At 47.2% G+C, this 16,902-nt stretch overlaps 1 protein-coding gene across 4 annotated transcripts in view; it reads left to right on the top strand.

Annotated features, from left to right (window-relative positions):
* The window catches only part of LOC136588375 (leucine-rich colipase-like protein 1), a 73,073-nt gene extending 62,447 nt beyond the window's left edge, over positions 1-10,626 (top strand). For 3 of the 4 annotated variants that reach the window (XM_066587552.1, XM_066587534.1, XM_066587544.1), the window contains 2 exons: positions 6,544-6,675; positions 10,346-10,626. In XM_066587552.1, the coding sequence (XP_066443649.1) occupies positions 6,544-6,675; positions 10,346-10,531 (318 nt within the window). In that variant the 3' untranslated portion in view covers positions 10,532-10,626. The remainder of the gene's footprint in view (positions 1-6,543; positions 6,676-10,345) is intronic. The other variant, XM_066587560.1, reaches the window with a different exon arrangement.
* Positions 10,627-16,902: the final 6,276 nt, after the last annotated feature.

Here is a 16,902-nt window from a genome sequence, read left to right on the forward strand (position 1 = left end):
AAGCCTTCGTGCACCTACAGCATAGGCGAGCCCATGAAACTCAAAGACAGTAATAAACACGAAGAAAAGAGAGTGCCCAAACATGGCAGTTTCACCCCGCCCAGCACCTTGGCCCACACTTCTGCCCTAGTCAGTCAGTGTATTTGGGCCAGATAAGTAAAACACTGCAATGGGAAAGCCGTCTGCACCCTAGCCAAGTCGGTCAGTGTATTTGTGTCAGACAGGTAAGCCAACGCAATAGGAAGTCTTTGTGCAGTCACAGCATAGGCAAGCCCATGAAACTCAAAGACGGTATTACACATAAAGAAATCAGAGTGCCCAAACATTTTACCCCGCCAAGGACCTTGGCCTCAACCCACACCCTCAGTAATTGTGGGCATAAAGCAGACTCAGATGCTAGTACAGCTGTGAACATCTCATTAATGCAGTAACGCTCCTTTTGTTTGGCCCAAACCACTGTCTCAGATAACTGTGGTAACACGAGAGCAAATACATGTTGCCAAGCGCTGATCCCCAGACTCCAAGCAGGAGGAGGTGGCATAATAAGGCCGAAACACCATGACCGAGGTAGGACCCGCAATACTTTGTGTGGAAAGCACGGGAGCGGGCCCTGGGTCCCAACCTCCCCCTTGTGTGACCCAAGGTGCCATGAGTTACATAGCTATGGGAAATCCATGTGTCCCGACACACTTTATTCTGTGTATGTGTAAGGCAGCTGAACACCGCTATGGGAAACCCTTGTGCACCCACAGTATAGGCGGACCACTGAAACTTTTCTGTAGCAGGAGTGTAGGTGAACCCCTCAAACCTTTCTGTAGCAAGTGTATAGGCGGACCCCAGTAACATTTCTGTAGCAAGTGTATAGGCGGACCCCAGTAACATTTCTGTAGCAAGTGTATAGGCGGACCCCAGTAACATTTCTGTAGCAAGTGTATAGGCGGACCCCAGTAACATTTCTGCAGCAAGTGTATAGGCGGTGTTGTAGATTTCCTTTGCGGAATCACGGCTTACTCAATTTGGAATGTTTACAGCCCTCCATATTAATTCTGAATTGATAATGCGCATAAGAAGTTCCCACACTGACACGAGGTTCAGCATGCATAGCTTCCTCAATTCTAACTTTAATGATCGGCGTGTAGCCTATTTTAAGAGTTTAACAAATCCGCCCATCTGGGCAGGTCAAAGATTACATGCATACAACGTATTGTTTAATTATTGGATAAGCATCTTGCAATTCTTCCATCCTCCGGTCATCTGTGATTGGCCATCAGGTGGTGGATGAAATGAGTGGGTTGTCTTGGAGCCACGTGGGGTTCCTTCGATATGATTGGATGTTACATCATGAACTATAAATTGCACAAACCTCCCATGTTATTTGCATACGTTTCCAGTAAAATTGCTTGGGTAATTTCTGCGGTAGCTGCGGTTGTCCATGTCTGAGTTAACTGTCCTCCAAAATTGCGAAACAGATGGAAAATGTAACGTGTTTATACTATATATTATCTTGTCAGCGTTTTGAGAACAGAAGTTTCATGTTGGCTTCCCCATGTCAGCAGAGTTATGAAAAACAGATATTTCATTGCCTAATAGTATTGTGTAATTGTAAGAATATTATATTTATAGCAAGACCGAAAGCAAATATGTGTATAGAATGTTAAATTGACAACTGTCTACTGCCAAGGCCCACCGATCCAAAATATAGAAATACTGGACTTCCACCACAGCGGACCCCAGTAACATTTCTGTAGCAAGTCTATAGGCGGATCCCAGTAACATTTCTGTAGCAAGTGTATAGGCGGACACCAGTAACATTTCTGTAGCAAGTGTATAGGCGAACCCTGGTAACATTTATGTAGCAAGAGTATAGGTGGACCCTGGTAAAATTTCTGTAGCAAGAGTGTAGGCAAACCCCTGAAGCATTCGTGTACAAAGAATATAGGCGAACACCTGAAAAAATTACCAAGAGTGTAGGCGAAGGCCGGAAAAATTAGTTGGATAACAGTATAGGCAAAGACCTGAAAAATTGGTGTACCAAGAGTACAAGTGTACCCCTGAAAAATTGCTCAACCGCAGAGCCTGGAGGCAGCCATCCGAAAAAATTGGGGGTGGGGTTGGAGGAAGTGGCATAAAACGCCGCAGATACCAGCACCGAGGTAGGACCCGTTATTCTGGGTGTGGGTAAGACGTGAGCGGTTCCAGGCTCTGACTCGATCCCAGCCTCCACCAAGTTCACCCAATGTGCCGTCAGGCAGATATAATGTCCCTGCCCACCAGTACTTGTCCACGTTTCCGCGGATAAGTGGACCTTCCCAGTAAACGTATTGGTGAGGGCACGATTTATGTTGCGGGAGACATGATGGTGTAGGGCAGGGATGGGACACCAGGAGAAAAAGTGGCGACTGGGGACCGAGTAGCACGGGACCTCCGCCGCCATCATGTTTTTGAAAGCCTCCATTTCCACAAGCCTGTATGGCAGCATCTCCAGGCTGATTAATTTGGCAATGTGCATGTTTAACCCCTTAAGGACCAGGTTGTTTTGTACCTTAAGGACCAGACACTTTTTAGGGATTTTACCCATGTGGCGGTTTTACTGCTCCATTTTTTTCCTTTAGCTACCAAAATTATTTTTGCTGCATTTTTTTTTTCCCGTGACATATAGGACTATTTTTTTAATATCTTCTTCACTGACTTTTTTTCCGTTTTTTAGTTTTATTGGGGGGTAAAATGCTAAAAAAAATTATTCGGAGCTCTACCTCCGAATCCTCTGTGCGCTCCTCCCTCGGACTTACTGCCCTTACTACTACCTCACTGACAGACAACTGTGTCTCATCATCCTCATCCACAAAAAGCTCTTGAGACAGTTGCCGGAAGTCCCCAGCCTCATCACCCGGACTCCGGGAACTTTCCAAAGGTTGGGCATCGGTCACGACAAACTCCTTAGGTGAGAGAGGAACCGTATTTTCCCACTCGGGGCAGGGACCCGAGAACAGTTCCTGGGAGTCTGCCTGCTCAGAATATGTAATTTTGCATGGAGTAAGGAGGCTGGGAGGAAGGAGGAGCAGCAGCCAGAGGATTCAGAGTTGCAGTCCCTAGGCTGGAAGTAGTGGACTGCGTAGAAGACTGGGTGATCGATACATTGCTGGACGCGTTTTCTGCCATCCACGACAGGACCTGCTTGCACTGCTCTGTTTGTAATGAAGGTCTACCACGCAGACCCATAAATTGTGATATGAAGTTGGGGAGCCCAGAAATTTCTCTCTCCTAATCCCTCAGCAGCCGGCTGTGATTCACCTGGACCAGGAACTCGGCCTGTGCCCACACCCTCACTTGGACGCCCGCATCCATGTCATCGACCCTTACCCCTACTCCACATCATGGCGGATAAAGAATCGAGGAAATAAATAACCCCACTTTACAGTGCTGACAACTGTGGCTTAATTCACCGCACACAGAGACTTGTACATAGCGGAGGCTCTATGCTGTGACTTGAAAAAATTAACCTGTCTTGCACTGATACCTAGGTATCATTTACTGCTCAGAGACTTGTAGATAAGAGAGTCTGTATGGAGTGGGAAAAGACTCTAAAGCCAGTAGATAGTGCTGGTAACTGCGGCTATCTCAACCCCACTAAGGAAAGGGTATCGTGAGATGCTCTGCACAGCGGCTGAGCTGAAATACTTTGCAGTGGCCCCGATAATATTACAGTAATGTTCAGTGGTGAGACCTCTGTCTAATACACTGCAAACCTAGAACGATGTAACTGAAATAGTTTGCAGTGGCCCAGGAAATATTAGAGTACTGTTTCGCAGTGAGACCTCGGTCTCATGCACTGCAGACTGAGAACGGTATAACTGCAAGGCTCTGCACAGGGCTAGATGTGCTAAAAAAAAGAATGGGGTACTACTGCTCCCAGCTAGCCTCAACTGTAATGCACATGATGAGAAGTAGCCCTGAGAAGGACCATTGGGGTTCTTGTAGAGAGGATGACGACTGTAAAACTTTCCCTATGTCAGCAACTCTGTCCCTAAACTCTGTCTACGGCACTGCACACGCAGAACAGTATAGCTGAAATGACCTGCACAGCCCTAGATGCTTAAAAAAAAATTTGGTGCACTACTGCTCCCAGCCAGCCACAACTGTAATGCACACTATGAAGAGTAGCCTTAAGAAGGACCGTTGGGGTTTTTGAAGACAGGATCCTACTCTAACACTTTCCCTATATCAGCAGCAGCACTTTCCCTAACCTCTGCCAGCATGCGTCTGAGGCGAGCCGCGGGCGGAACCATTTTAAGTACTCGGCAGTCACCTGATCCCGCCAGCCACTCACTGCTGTTGGCGTACAGAGGGCTGGCATGTCACAGCAGGAAGTGGTAATGCCTTCCCCACATGTTTATTGGCTAGAAAATGGCACTAAACATGCGGGGAAGAGAAATGAAATTGACTTGAGTACCCCGTGGTGTTCGTCTTGAGTAACGAGCATCTCGAGTACCCTAATACTCAAACCAGTAGCAGGCTCGCTCATCTCTACACATGAGGTATACAATATTCTGCTCACAACTGTTTAATTCACCGTTTACTTCGCTTTGTATTTATGCACATTTATTTCTTGTGTAACATAATGTTTTATGTACAGATATGTGGTACTGTATGGGCACGGCTTGTGTGCCCACTTATACAAACCTTTTCTTTAAATGGTGGAGGTCTACAATTGTTTTCACGGATGTCATGGAAGAGTTCAATCAATGTATCTTAGATGGCATGCTTATTTTATGTGATGGTGATGGGTCGTCCTTTGAGCACTTTGTTTCTGTTCTAAATCACAAATTGTGCACTCCCTTTCTTTTGTAAGGGCTATTCAGACCTTTTACGTTAAGGGACAATACCTTCAAAGCCATTTAACATGTGGTAGAAATGCTTTGGTAGTGCTATGAGTCGACAGTATAGACGCCTAAAATGCAGTATTTTATTCAGTATAATATAAATTTACACTGTGAGGTACCTTTGAAAAAACATAAAACATTTGAAATGAACTTAGAAAGGTACATACAATTGTGCAGTGAGTCATACTGCGCAAACTTGGGGGAAAGTTTGCGAGAAAAGTGTAGCAAACCTGTGGTTGTCAAGCGGGAATCAGCGTGAGAGTCTCTTTAGCTTGTATCCCTCCACTCTTGTGGAATCTTGGGAGAGGATTTATTCTCTTGGGTCTTGCTTTGGTCCGGACATGTTGGGCAAGGCATATTTCATTTCCGTAGAAGCTCTATACCTTCTTCGGGTGTGACAATTACGTGAGTTTTTCCGCTCTTTGTAATAATAATTTTTGTTGGAAAGCCCCATTCATATCTTATGTCGTGGTTTCGTAAGGTAGCCGTTACAGGGGCAAACTTCTTCCTGGCTGGTAATGTGGCTTGGGAGAGGTCGGCGAAGAGTGTGATGTTCTGAAAAGGTGCTGGTAAAGCCGGCAGTTGTCTTGAGGCCCGCATTAGTTGGTCTTTAATGTGGAAGAAGTGTATTTGAGCAATTGTGTCTCATGGATAGGAAGTCAGAGTGTTCTGCGCTCTTGGAAGAGGTGGAAGAGGACCAGCTGTGGAAGAGGACCGCAATGCTATCCCATTGCTTTCAATGGGGCCGGCGCTGCTGCCACCCCATTAAAAGCAGTGGGATGAAGGCAACGCCTGCACAGTGATGATTTTTGGGGCAGGGGTTTTGAATGACAGCTGAGAGCTGCATGTGATTGGCTGAGAGCTGTGACCAATCAGATGCAGCGCTTTCAGGAGGCAGGAATTTTTCAATTCCTGGCCAGCAGAAAGACAGAAGAAGACTGCTGGGGATCGGGGAGAAGAGCTGGACAACGCTTCTAGGTGAGTTATGATGTTTCTTTCTGCAACTAGGGATGATTTTCAGGCTACGGCTTATAATTCAAGCTCCCCCCCCCCTCCCCCTGCAAAAAATATAATTGCTCTGGGTGTTGCCCTCAGCCCATTGCTTCCAATGGGGTGGCAGCAGAGCCAGCCCCATTGAAACCAATGGGATAGCATTGCGGGTCTCTGCCACAGCTGTAACATGTGTGGCAGGAGATGCTTTCATCCCCGTGGGGAGTCTCAATATCACTGAACAATGTGTCAGTGCTGTCACAGTGTTCAGTGATAAGGGTACTCAGAGATTAACAGTACCCTCAGGAAGTCTCCTCATCCCTACGGTGACTAAGGAGTTAACAGCAAAACATTTAAAAGGTGTTTCTGGTAAGAAGCACCTTTTAAATGCCCTGTGTCTGAGCAGTGGGGAACTAGACACATTACATATCCTACTCATCCAAGCTACAGTCCAGAATCGGACATGGTCCTCGTGAAATAGCGCTCATGTGAATAGCCTAATTGGGAAAAATATGGGTCCGTGTGCCGTGAAATACACGGACAGCACAGATGGGAAACAGCCGTCCGACTTGCGTGTGACGTAATAATTGTGGCCGATCTCAGGAATGAGAAAAACGAGACAAACAAAGAGAATTATAATCACATCACATTTATGTCTCTCTTTTACATTTAGAAAATCGGAGATTTATGTTCTGTAAATACAGGATGTAACAGCGGATGTTGCCGAACCTTTGCTGGTTCAAAAAATAAGTATAAAGGTACATGTAGGCGAAAACCAAAAGAAAATGACTTCTGTAACCTTGCGGTGAGTATCTGTAAGTGGCTGCTGTACTGCTTTACCCATAACGCCGTATTCACACAGCTAAGAGCGAATTGCGCTTGAGATTCTGTTGGTTTGACTTCATCAGAAGCAGCGAGATACAGGCACGGGGCTTGAGTCAATCACAAAAACAATAACAAGGAGACGTCTCACACTTTTTGGTTATGTTGCACGCTTGTCAGAAGCTGTTCCGGCCCACGGTGCTCTAACAGCAGCAATTGCTGGGAAAATTGAGAGACGACCCCCTGCTGAATGGCGGAGGCCCCCTGGTCGTCCGCGGCACTCGTGGGTGCAACAGTACCTCCTCTGACATCAAACCGAATGGAACAATGCTCTTGGTTGTTATCATTCTAGATACCCTTGTCGTCCAAGCGAGATAACTAACTAACACGCATCGCACAGCACATAGACCCTCCATCCTTGTACTGTGGGGGACACTACAAGTTATAGGTCCCACTATTGTGCGAGATCCACACCTTAATAGGACATGCAGCAATTTTTCAATTGGACTATTGGTCAGATTGAAAATTCCCTCATGTGAATGAACCCATTGAAGTAAATGGGTTAATTTTCCATGGACATTCTGTCCACCTGAGAAATGGAAATAACCTGCACAGTAATATCAGTGGTGTGAATACGGCCTCACACATATGCGAATCCTACAAGGAGCTGTCGCCTCTCCTCTCATGTCTGCTCTACTAAATACTTGTATTGCCCACAGAATTAAAAACAGGAGTATCTTGGAACTCGACATGGAGCTGTTCCTCCTTTATTCCTCCTGGCAGTGTATGCATACACACATTGGGTGCTTGTGCGCGCAGCAGTGATGTGACAGGAGCTTTTCTGCAAATTACATTTCTTAATGCACCCTAAAACCTTGTGTTCATCTCTACAAGCTGCGCAGCCAAAAACTGTATTGAAAAGCTGCTGGAATGGTTTATTCACACGGATGATTTTATTGTTCCAGTTCTGCCCGAAATTGAAACTCCCAAAACCTCAACCCTATGGGGTCCATTCAAACGGACGTATTTTCTATCCATATTGGGACTTCTTTACATGACTGTATTTGCACGTTTTTGTGCACGCAATATATACACAAAACACAAAGAACACATTCATTTCAATGGGTTCGTTCTCATGAACGTATTTTATGCAAACACAAACAAAATAGGACCTGCTCTATTATCCTTTGTATTTGTGCACCATAGACCCAATAGTAGTCTATGTGAGGTACGTAAATATACACTTATATGTGTGCAATTCTACGGGGGAAAAGGAGACATCTAGAGCTCAATAGGCTAAATACTAGAGATGAGCAAACGTACTCAGCCACGCCCCTTTTTCGCCCAAGTATCGCGATTTTTGAGTACTTCCGTACTTGGGCGAAAAGATTCGGGGGTGCCGTGGGTGAGTGGTGGGTTGCAGCGGGGAGTGGGGGGGGGGGGAGAGGGAGAGAGAGAGGGCTCCCCCCTGTTCCCGGCTGCTACCTCCCACGCCGCCACGCCTCCCCCCGGCCCCTGGCGCCCCCTGAATCTTTTCACCCGAGTACTGAAGTACTCGAAAATCGCGGTGCTCGATCGAGTAATTACTCGAAACGAGTACGTTCGCTCATCTCTACTAAATACCCTTGAATCCACAAAAGGGGTGTGTCACGCGTTTGTAAACTGGCGTTGTGTACTCAAAAAGTACAATACTATGTGCAGACGTGTGCAAATCAACCTCATTTATGTGCTAATACATTGTGCTGATGCAAGCGTATTTGAGCATATGGTCATGTGAAGCCGTCCCTAATGGCAATGTGCTTAGGTGTTGTGGTGTAAGGATTGATCCAATACCAATCAGCTGCCATTCAGGACACTAGTGAAGCTGAACTGACATCCCCCCTCCCTCACAACTGCCAGGCTTTTGATGACCATGTGGCTTTATAAAGTGTTATGTTTGGATGACAATAACGTTAAGGCAGTGACAGAGGATGTTAATTAACCCCCATGTCGGTGAGGTGTGACACATTGGATGGTTTTCAGAGACATCCTAGCTCTAAAATGTTTGTTTTAAGGGAAAATATCTGAATGAGGTTTATTAATCGTGTGAAGCTCAGAGCCCGATATAAATTATTAATTTTTGGAATTGGGCGGGACAGCTTACATCTACATGTTGCAGTACGGGCCCGAGAAGACCCCCAAATGGCGTATCTGCTTATTTGGTTATAATTTACGCGTCATGCTTGATGTCACTGAATAGTAACATCATGACCTGAAATATGCCAGGCATATGTTCCCGATTGGAGGAATATGGCCAAAATTGGGAATTGTGGTTTTTCAGAGGTCATCCACATTTACCCACCCTTCTGTAAATGACCTCAGAGGGGGCAGGGGAAAGGTGTGTTCTGGGGAATCTTTTATAATTTGGCGCTCGATGAACCCCTATTGTCAGACTTCGGAGATATGCTACGGCGTAAGGTTTTCCCGTTTGCTTCAATAACTCTGCAGAAATCAGAACCTTGGCGAAAATCTGGTACCTCTCTTTATTTTTCCCTTGTTTTATTTTAAATTACTGCCTGTTGTGTATGCCTGTAAACCTTATCTCCATTAAAGCATCCTTTTCTGTATACCTTTTGGAAAGATATAGATATTTAGCACTGCTAGTCTTTTTTAGAAGAATCCGGCAATTTATTGGGAAGCCTTGTCCATTTTAAAATGAACAATAACTGTTCATAGTTCATAGCTTTGGTTCCAGCTCACCAGTTGCATACAAGCTAGTCGTGGCAGTGGTAGTATATTGTAGAGTGCTGGAGACAATAGACTGACCAGTGGGTGATTTGCATGCAGGAGCCTGGGAAAGCTTGGTACAAATCCACCTGTGTTCTAATGACTCTGCGCTTGCAACCCTACTAGAGTAGTAGAGAAAATGTAGACAGCAACACTATTGTGTAGAAAACCGAACTTGGTGAGGGGTGTTTCTTTAGACAAAGAATGCTTGCACTTCAGAAAGGGTGTGGACCATAGACTCAACGCAGGATGTCAAAGGTAGAGATGAGTGCGGCAGCAGAATATTGTAAAAATATCAAAACTGTATTCCTCCAATGATGATAACAGAGCGGCATTTTGACTAGTGATGGTCTTTATCAGTTTAAGCTTGATAAAGTCCATTTCTGGTCGAAATATCACTATTTTATGCACAATGGAGGAATAAAGTTTTGATATTTTTACAATATTCAGCTACTGCACTCATCTCTACTTTTGCAAACCCGCTAGGGTGATCGATTGAGGCTCTGCCATGACAAGCAGTCATAATGGCAACAGCACTCAGAGTAGTTGAGCCTTGTGTGGTGCAGAGTGTAAGCTCTCACCTACGACCTGAAGGTTGCAAGTTCAATCCCCGCATGAATCTGGTAGCCGGCTCAAGGTTGACTCAGCCTTCCATCCTTCCAAGGTCAGTAAAATGAGAACCCAGCTTGGTGGGGGGTAATAAGTAATAATTACCTGAAAGCGCTGCAGAATAAGTTGGCGCTATACAAATACCATGATTTGATTTTGATTTGATTTAGTTGATCCGTGACAAATCCGTAACAGAGGTGGGATTGTTTGGGGTTCTCCCTCTCTTTTCCTGATAGAAGTCATAAGTGTCTTTACTAACCCTATCATCTCTTTTTCAGCCTACTCCTGGGTTACATTATTATTGCCCGTGTCAGAAGGGACTCATATGTGAAATTGACAGATCTCCAAATAATACCGTCACAACGGAACTCAAGAGGCTATTTGGAAAATTCTACAAGCTAAAAATCGAAAAATACTTCAAGACCTCAAAAACAAATGTCTGCAAGAAGCCAAACAGCAAATAAGTGAATCTAAGAGCTGAGAAAGTATCTGCCAGTATCTTCACGGATCTACAAGAGGTTGTCAGTCTTATGGAAATAAAGCTTGTACAACTTCCTAATATGTTTTGTCTTTCCTCGCTGTTTTCAAGATCTCTGCTTGCTGTCAGTAAATGAAAACATTGCCATTCAGATGCTGAGAAGCTGTCACCTTGTCTGTCTCACACAGCAGCAGTTTGTTACAATGTAGCAGCCAAGAGTATAGAACAGGAGTAAGGGCTTATTCACACAGGCATAAATATATTCCATATTACACACATATACGGGATGTAAATAACCCATTGATTTTAGTAGGTTTTTTTCACATCTGAGTATGTTTCACATGATTTACGGTCATGTAAAAAAAAAAAAAATATGCAGCACGTCTTATTTTGATGCATATTACTCACAGAAATAAGCCTTAAAAGTGAATGTGACTGAACAAATACCCAGTGAATCTGCATGAAATGTGTATTCACTGCATACTTGCGCATCAAAGCAATTGGCCCAACTCACGTTTCTTTGCTCCCATAAATAAGTAATGATTACATCTGCAAAAAAATCTCAGCAGAATGGCCAAAATAGGCACAACATTGATGATTTTTGGTCTGTGAGCATTCTGCTATTTACAAACTGAAATACACATGCGCCCATGTGAATGAAAACTAAGGCCTCATGTCCACAGGGAAAATAAGAATTAAAATCCGCAGCGTTTTTCCCGCATGCGGATCCGTGCCCCATAAGAATGCATTGACCACCCGCGGATGGTAATTAAAAAATTTCAGGAGCATGAAAAAAAATGGACATCCTCCATTTTAGTGTGGATCACGCGTGCGGGAGCTCATAGAGCACATAGCTCAATTGATCTTCCGCATGAAAAATAAAAGACAATTACAGTGCATCCGCAGCCCAAATCCGCGTTACAATTCTGCAGCGGATCTGATTTTTCCTGTGGACATGAGGCCTCAGGATGGCTTCTAGAGATGAGCGAGCACCAAAATGCTTGGGTGCTCGTTGCTTGAGTCGAACTTCCCGCGTTGCTCGAGGGTTCGTTTCGAGTAACGAACCCCATTGAAGTCAATGGGCGACTCGAGCATTTTGTACATCGCCGATGCTCGCTAAGGTTTTCATTTGTGCAAATCTTCAAAACCAACAAAAATGATGGAAACAACACAGATACGGATAGGGCAGGCGAGGGGGAACATGCAGGGCTGCATTTCAGGTTCCCAGGTCCAACTATTAAGCCACAATAGCGGCAAGAGTGAGCCCCCCCTAACAATTTTTACTTCTGAGAAACCCTCATTAGCAAGGCACACCTTAGCTAAGCACCACACTACCTCCAACCAAGCACAATCACTATCTGTGGTTCACATCGCTGCCTCTTCTCCTGGGTTACATGCTGCCCAACCCCCCCCCCCCCCCGCACGACCCTGCGTCCACAGCGCACACAAAAGTGTCCCTGCGCAGCCTTTAGCTGTCCTCATGCCACATGCTGGCTGCATAGCCACACCACCCTCATGTCTATTTATAAGTGCGTCTGCCATGAGGAGGAACCGGAGGCACACACTGCAGAGGGTTGGCAGGGCCAGGCAGTGACCCTCTCTGAAAGGGGGGGGGGGGCATAGCCCACAATGCTGTTGAGAATTGCTAATAGATTGACGTTCCATCTTCATTCCAATCCTGTGCCACCTCCGTCAGGAGCTGCAAACGTGGGCATAGCTATGGGGAATCCATGTGCCCACAATCAACACTGCAAGGGGAAAGCTATCTGTACTCTGGCCCCTACCCAAGTCAGTCAGTGTCTTTCTGCCAGATAGGTCAAACACAACAATGGGAACTAAGTTTGCACCAACAGCATAGGTGAGTCCTAGGCAACAAGATATGAACAAAAAATAAATCAGAGCGGCCAAACATGGCAGACTTGCACCGCGCCGACGACATAGGCCTCGGCCACAGCTTCAGCAATCGTAGGCAGAACGGACTTTCACTGCACCCAGGACATAGGCCTCTGCACAAACCCTCAGCAATTGCGGGCCTAGAGCGGACTCCAATGCTAGCGTAGCTGTGAACATCTCATTAGCGCTGTATTGCTCCTCTTGTTTGTCCCAATGCAGTGCCCCGGATAGCTCAGCTTACGTGAGATAAAGTACAGGTCGGCTTCGGCCCACACTCCATGCCCTAGTCAGTATGGCCTTTTTTCATAGTCACAGGCAGGTACAACTCCGCTCTGGGAAGTCTGTTTGGACCCACAGCATGGGTGGGTCCCAGGATGCCACCGACGGTACATTAAGAAATCCCATTGCAGTGCCCTGGACAGCAGAGCAAACGTCAGATTAAATACAAGTGGGCTTTGGCCCACGCTGCATGCCCCAGTCAGACTGGTTTTTTTTATAAATAGTCACAGGCAGGTACAACTCCGCAATGGGAATTCCGTGTGCACCCACAGCATGGGGGGTCCCAGGAAGCCACCGGCGGACCATAAATAAATCTCATTGCAGTGCCCCGGACAGCTGAGCTAACGTCAGATTAAATACAGGTGGCCTTTGGCCCACACTGCATGCCCCAGTCAGACTGGGGTTTTTTATAAATAGTCACAGGCAGGTACAACTCCCCTATGGGAAGTCCGTGTGGACCCACAGCATGGGTGGGTCCCAGGAAGCCACCAACGGTACATAAATAAATCCCATTGCAGTGCCCTGGACAGCAGAGCAAACGTCAGATTAAATACAGGTGGCCTTTGGCTCACACTGCATGCCCAAGTCAGACTGGGTTTTTTTATAAATAGTCACAGGCAGGAACAACTCCACAATGGGAATTCCGTGTGCACCCACAGGATGGGTGGCTCCCTGGAACCCACCGGCGGTACATAAATAAATCCCATTGCAGTGCCCTGCACAGCTGAACTAACATCAGGTTAAATACAGGTGGCCTTTGGCCCACACTGCATGCCCCAGTCAGACTGTTTTTTTTTTATAGTCACAGGCAGGTACAACTCCGCAATGGGAATTCCGTGTGCACCCCCAGCATAGGTGGGTCCCAGGAAGCCACCGGCGGAACATAAACAAATCCCTTTGCAGTCACCCGGACAGCAGAGCTAACGTCAGATAAAATACAGGTGGGCTTCGGCCCACACTGCATGCCCCAGTCAGACTGGGATTTTTTTTATAAATTGTCACAGGCAGGTACAACACCGCAATGGGAATTCTGTGTACACCCACAGCATGAGTGGCTCCCTGGAACTCACCGGCGGTACATAAATAAATCCCATTGCAGTGCCCTGCACAGCTGAGCTAACGTCACATTAAATACAGGTGGGCTTTGGCCCACACTGCATGTCCCACTCAGACTGTTTTTTTTTTATAAATAGTCACAGGCAGGTACAATTCCCCTATGGGAATTCCGTGTGCACCCACAGCATGGGTGGCTCCTTGGAACCCACCGTCAGTACATAAATAAATCCCATTGCAGTGCCCTGCACAGCTGAGCTAACGTTAGGCTAAATACAGGTGGGCTTCGGCCCACACTGCATGCCCAAGTCAGACTGGGTTTTTTTTATAAATAGTCACAGGCAGGAACAACTCCGCAATGGGAATTTCGTGTGCACCCACAGCATGGGTGGCTCCCTGGAACCCACCGGCGGTACATAAATAAATCCTATTGCAGTGCCCTGCACAGCTGAACTAACGTCAGATTAAATACAGGTGGCCTTTGGCCCACACTGTATGCCCGTCAGACTGGGGTTTTTTATAAATAGTCACAGGCAGCTACAACTCCGCAATGGGAATTCCGTGTGCACCCACAGCATGGGTGGGTCCCAGGAAGCCACCGGCGGAACATAAATAAATCCCTTTGCAGTGACCCGGACAGCAGAGCTAACGTCAGATAAAATACAGGTGGTCTTTGGCCCACACTGCATGCCCCAGTCAGACTGGGGTTTTTTATAAATAGTCACAGGCAGGTACAACTTCTCTTTGGGAATTACGTGTGCACCCACAGCATGGGTGGCTCCCTGGAACCCACCGGCGGTTCATAAATAAATCCCAACGCAGTGCCCTGCACAGCACAGCTAACGTCAGGCTAAATACAGGTGGGCTTCGGCCCACGCTGCATGCCCCAGTCAGACTGGGTTTTTTTATAAATAGTCACAGGCAGCTACAACTCCCCTATGTGAAGTCCGTGTGCACTCACAGCATGGGTGGGTCCCAGGAAGCCACCGGCGGTACATAAATTAATCCCATTGCAGTGCCCTGCACAGCTGAGCTAATGATAGATAAAATACAGGTGGGCTTTGGCCCACACTGCATGCCCCAGTCAGACTGTTTTTTTTTATAAATAGTCACATAAAGGTACAACTCCCCTATGGAAATTCCATGTGCACCTAAAGCATGGGTGGCTCCCTGGAACCTACCTGCGGTACATAAATAAATCCCATTGCAGTGCCCTGCACAGCTGAGCTAACGTCAGATAAAATACAGGTGGGCTTCGGCCCACACTGCATGCCCCAGTCAGACTGGTTTTTTTTTATAAATAGTCACAGGCAGGTACAACTCCCCTATGTTAATTCTGTGTGCACCCACAGCATGGGTGGGTCCCAGGAACCCACCGGCGGTACATAAATAAATCCCATTGCAGTGCTCCGGACAGCAGAGCTAACGTCAGATAAAATAATGGTGGGCTTGGCCCACACTGCATGCTCCAGGCAGTCTGGGTAATTTACATTGTCACAGGTCGGTATAACTCCGCTATGGAAAGTCTGTGTTCACCCACAGCAGGGGTGGGTCCCAGCAAGCCACCGACGGTCCGTAAAAATATCCCATTGCAATGCCTTCCGTAAAGATGAGGTAACGTGAGAAGAAATGCAGGTTGGCTGCGGCCCACACTGCAAGCCCTAGTCAGGCTGGGTTATTTCCATAGTCACAGGTAGGTAGAACTCCCCTATGGTAAGTCTGTGAGCACCCACAGCATGGGTGGCTCCCAGGAAGCCACCGACGGTACATAAATAAATCCCATTGCAGTGCCCCTCATAGCTGTGGTTGCGTGAGATAAAATGCAGGTTAGCTTCGGCCCACACTGCATGCCCCAGTCTGTCTGGATAATTAAGATTTGTCACAGATAGGACGAACTCCACGACGGTAAGTCTGTGTGCAACAGGCATAGCAGAGGAATGGTGACGCTAATGATTGCAGAATCGCCGCTCACCATCTGGGTAGACTCCTCAAAGTTTCCAAGGACCTGGCAGATATCTGCCCTCCAGGCCCACTCCTCTGTAAAGAATTGAGGAGGCTGACTCCCACTACACTGCCCATGTTGGAGTTGGTATTCCACTATAGCTCTACGCTGCTCATACAGCCTGGCCAACATGTGGAGCGTAGAGTTCCACCGTGTGGGCACTTCGCAAAGCAGTCGGTGCACTGGCAGAATAAACTGATGTTTCAGGGTCCGCAGGGTGGCAGCGTCTGTCTTGGACTTGCGGAAATGTGCTCCTGAACTTGCCGAGGAGGTCTGATAAGTGTGGGTAGCCTTTCAAAAACCGCTGAACCACCAAATTAAAGATGTGGGCCAGGCATGGCACGTGCGTAAGGCTGCCGAGCTGCAGAGCCGCCACCAGGTTACGGCCGTTGTAACACACGACCATGCCCGGTTGGCGGCTCAGCGGCGAAAGCCAGAGGTCGGTCTGCTCTGTCAGACCATGCAACAGTTCGTGGGCCCTGTGCCTCTTCTCTCCTATGCTGAGCAGTTTCAGCACGGCTTGCTGACGCTTGCCCACCGCTGTGCTGCCACGCTGCGCGACACCGACTGCTGGCGACGTGCTGCAGCTGACACATCTGGATTGCGAGGAGGAAGGTTTAGAGGAGGTGGCATACACAGCCGCAGATACCAGCACCAATCTGGGGCCTGCAATTCTGGGTTTGTGTAGGACGTGAGTGGTCCCAGGCTCTGACTCGGTCCCAGCCTTCACTAAATTCACCCAATGTGCCATCAGGGAGATATAGTGGCCCTGCCCGTCTGTGCTTGTCCACGTGTCCGTTGTTAAGTGGACCTTGCCAGTAACCGCGTTGGTGAGGGCGCGTACAATGTTGCGGGAGACGTGGTCGTGCAAGGCTGGGACGGCACACCGTGAAAAATAGTGGAGACTGGAGACAGAATAGCGCGGGGCTGCCGCCATCATGTTTTTGAAGGCCTCCGTTTCCACCAGCCTGTATGGGAGCATCTCAAGGCTGATCAATTTGGCTATGTGGACATTTAAAGCTTGAGCGTGCAGGTGCGTGGCCGCGTATTTGCGCTTTTGCTCCAAAGATTCTCTTAGCGACAGCTGGACGCTGCGCTGAGAGACATTGCTGGATGGGGCCGAGGACAGC

This window comes from Eleutherodactylus coqui, chromosome 1 (assembly GCF_035609145.1).
Source record: "Eleutherodactylus coqui strain aEleCoq1 chromosome 1, aEleCoq1.hap1, whole genome shotgun sequence".
Lineage (NCBI taxonomy): Eukaryota > Metazoa > Chordata > Amphibia > Anura > Eleutherodactylidae > Eleutherodactylus > Eleutherodactylus coqui.